Source organism: Atta cephalotes (assembly GCF_000143395.1).
Source record: "Atta cephalotes unplaced genomic scaffold scaffold00002, whole genome shotgun sequence".
Classification (NCBI taxonomy): Eukaryota; Metazoa; Arthropoda; class Insecta; order Hymenoptera; family Formicidae; genus Atta; species Atta cephalotes.
Genome location: NW_012130066.1, coordinates 12,137,077 through 12,140,023, shown reverse-complemented (window position 1 = coordinate 12,140,023; position 2,947 = coordinate 12,137,077). Strand labels below are relative to the sequence as shown.

Genomic DNA, 2,947 nt, shown 5'->3' with positions numbered 1-2,947 from the left:
TACTACTACTACTACTACTACTCTCTCTCTCTCTCTCCTCTCTCTCTCTCTCTCTCTCTCTCTCTCTCTCTCTCTCTCTCTCTCTCTCTCTCTCTCTTAATAAAACTTATCTAAGTTTTCAGCCAAAACTGAAGTGACAATCGAATATTCGTTTTTGGTTTCGACAGAGATCAAATTGTGATTTCGGTCGGACTCTAATGTACGGATTACATTTGCATATATATGTGTACAAATGTTACAATTTGTCATGTCTATGATGTATCCCTCATTATCGTTGGAACCATTATTCCATATATATATTCTGACTTATAATAAATATTATTTAATGTACTTCTAATTTAATTTGATCATATTTTAAAACCTTATAAGTTTGCATTAATATAGTTTGCATTAAGATATTTTGAACTTAGTTAAATTCGAATCTTTTTAAAATTGATAAAGACATTTTAAGATCAGTATACCTAAATTTTTTTTCTTCAGTGAAATGGGAGAATTTAACCACAATTTGAATAGAAGAAGGGCGGTGTTAAATTATTCGTTGTGCCTTCCTATAACTTATCACGAATCCTATCTTTTTTCTTTCTATTTGTTTGTACACTTTCCTCACGTCATTTTTTTAAAATACATCGATTTACAAGAAATACTCTTACGATGAGGAGTGAGCAGTGAGCTGTGATAATATGATGCTGTGGTAGCAGTGCTCTTGGTATGCCGATGATTTTTGAGGTGCTCTGGATGATCGAGGATCATTTGGATATAAAGGTGAAAATTTAGTTGCCTTGACTTTGGCAGTGGAATGGAAGCCTCTTTGTACCTTGGACCGGCGGCAGAAGCCGCTTGTCGTAACGAGTCGATTGTAATAAGTTGTCCAGAATCTCCTTGTCCGATTTTCCCTCCTCGAAGCTGCAACACAATGCATTGTAGGTATATGCAGAAGAAACCTGAATAGTTTACGGTGTATATTTAGTTTACAGTGGATTTCCGCAAACTTCCAATAGATAATCTTTATTTCGATATCTTGTAAAATATTATATTGCAACATTATTTATATTTCGCCATGATCGAGCAAAAATTATTTCGCTCGATCGTAGCGAAACAAAAATATAATATATTACTGTATAATATTTTATGAAAATTAATAAGTTTGCGATTGTTTGCAGATCATTATAATAAAGGAGACGATTTCATGGGATTTAAAATATTATTTATTTTGAAGTGATCTTGAGATTAGCCTAGTTAAAGTGCTGTTTATTCTTTTAAATACAACATACTATATATGTACTTATTTAAGACATGTGTTTAAATATAAAAATCTACCCATAGAAATAATACCCATAGAAATAATGCAGTTCTCTACATACAACACTATAAAATTGCATCTAATTTCATCTATATTATAAAATACTAAAGAATTCACCACTGGTTATCTACTTCTAATAATATATTTGATGCAATAATATAATCGAAACATTCATGATATTAATGTACAGAGTAAGCCGGACAAAATTAAATTTGAAATTTTCATATTAGAATTCACCTGTAGCTGCTACTTTGCATTGAAATAAATAAACGCGTGAATGAAACATTTCTAACTTCAAAGTATCAAATCGATTATGAATATCATGGAGAATAAGCGAAGGATACCGATCTCTGAAAGGGCGCTGGAAGGATGCCAAGAGAGAAGTTTTTCGGATGTCCAAAATCAACGGTTTATGATGTTGTCAAGAGATGTGCGGATTTAGAGGAATCCAAGGAAAGTTCTCCGGCAAAGAAGAACATGCGAAAAAACAACAAGGATTCTAAAATTCATCTCAAAAGTTCATTTTGAAGATCCAAGAACTTCGAATTAAGAAATTGGCAGCCGTTTTGAAAGAGACCTGTTCAAAAGTCTGTTGGATTTTTGAAGAAGATTTGAGATATACGTCATACAGTCTTAAATATATCTCAAATTTTCTTCAACAATCCGATGTTCGAATAACTCTTTTTTAAAACGGCCGCCAATTTTCTAATCGAAATCCTTGGATCTCCCAAAATAAGTTCTTGAGCTTTTGGATGAATTCTAGAGTCCTTGTTGTTTTTTTCCCTCGCGTGTTTCTTTATTGCCTTCCTTGGATTCCTCTAAAGCCATACATCTCTTGACAATATCATAGATCGTTGATTTTGGACATCTGAAAAATATTATTTCTCTTGACGTCTTTCCAGCGCTCAAACTTTCAGTGATTGCCCTTCACTTATACGCCATAATATTCATAATCGACCTAACTACTTTGAAATTTCATTCACGCATTCGCTTACTTCAATGCAAAGTAGCAGCTACAAATGAATTCTAATATAGTGGAAATTTCAAATTTAATTTTGTTCGGATTCTAATCATCCTGCACATGATTTTTTACTATCAACGCGTTAGTAATGTCAATGAAACTGATTCTATTTTGTAATGATCTTAGATCAAATGTTTTTACATGCAGCAAAATTCTATCGAATCTGTGGTTTCTCCATCTCACTCTCTGCGACTAAAATGCATAATAAAGTAGAGAAGAAAATAGTTATAACACCCCATTTATACTTTGATTAACAATAATCAATATTTAAATAAAACTTAACGATTACATCCGTAAGGTTATTCAATAGATTCTAAAAACTCAAAATTACGAAACATTTATTTCTTTGGACACTGTCTAGAAAAATAGCATCACTGCACAATAGTTTTGAAAGAAATAAGGATGGTAATGAGGCCTTCCATAAAAATAGAATGAGGCCTTCAAAAAAATTGGTTTTATTAAAGAAAAATTTGGTGACAAAATTAACAAAAAAGTGAACTATTGCAGAATGTGAGCACATATATATATATATATATATGTAAAATAGTGTGTGTGTGTGTGTGTGTGTGTGTGTGTGTGTGTGTGTGTGTGTATGTGTGTGTGTGTGTGTGTGTGTGTGTGTGTGT

The 2,947-nt window shown here is 32.3% G+C and overlaps 1 protein-coding gene across 1 annotated transcript in view; it reads right to left on the bottom strand.

Moving 5' to 3' along the window:
* Positions 1-2,947, bottom strand: part of LOC105622176 (glutamate-gated chloride channel) — a 419,590-nt gene that overhangs the window by 348,196 nt on the left and 68,447 nt on the right. The window contains exon 2 of the mRNA XM_012203609.1: positions 815-903. Within this exon, the coding sequence (XP_012058999.1) occupies positions 815-903 (89 nt within the window). The remainder of the gene's footprint in view (positions 1-814; positions 904-2,947) is intronic.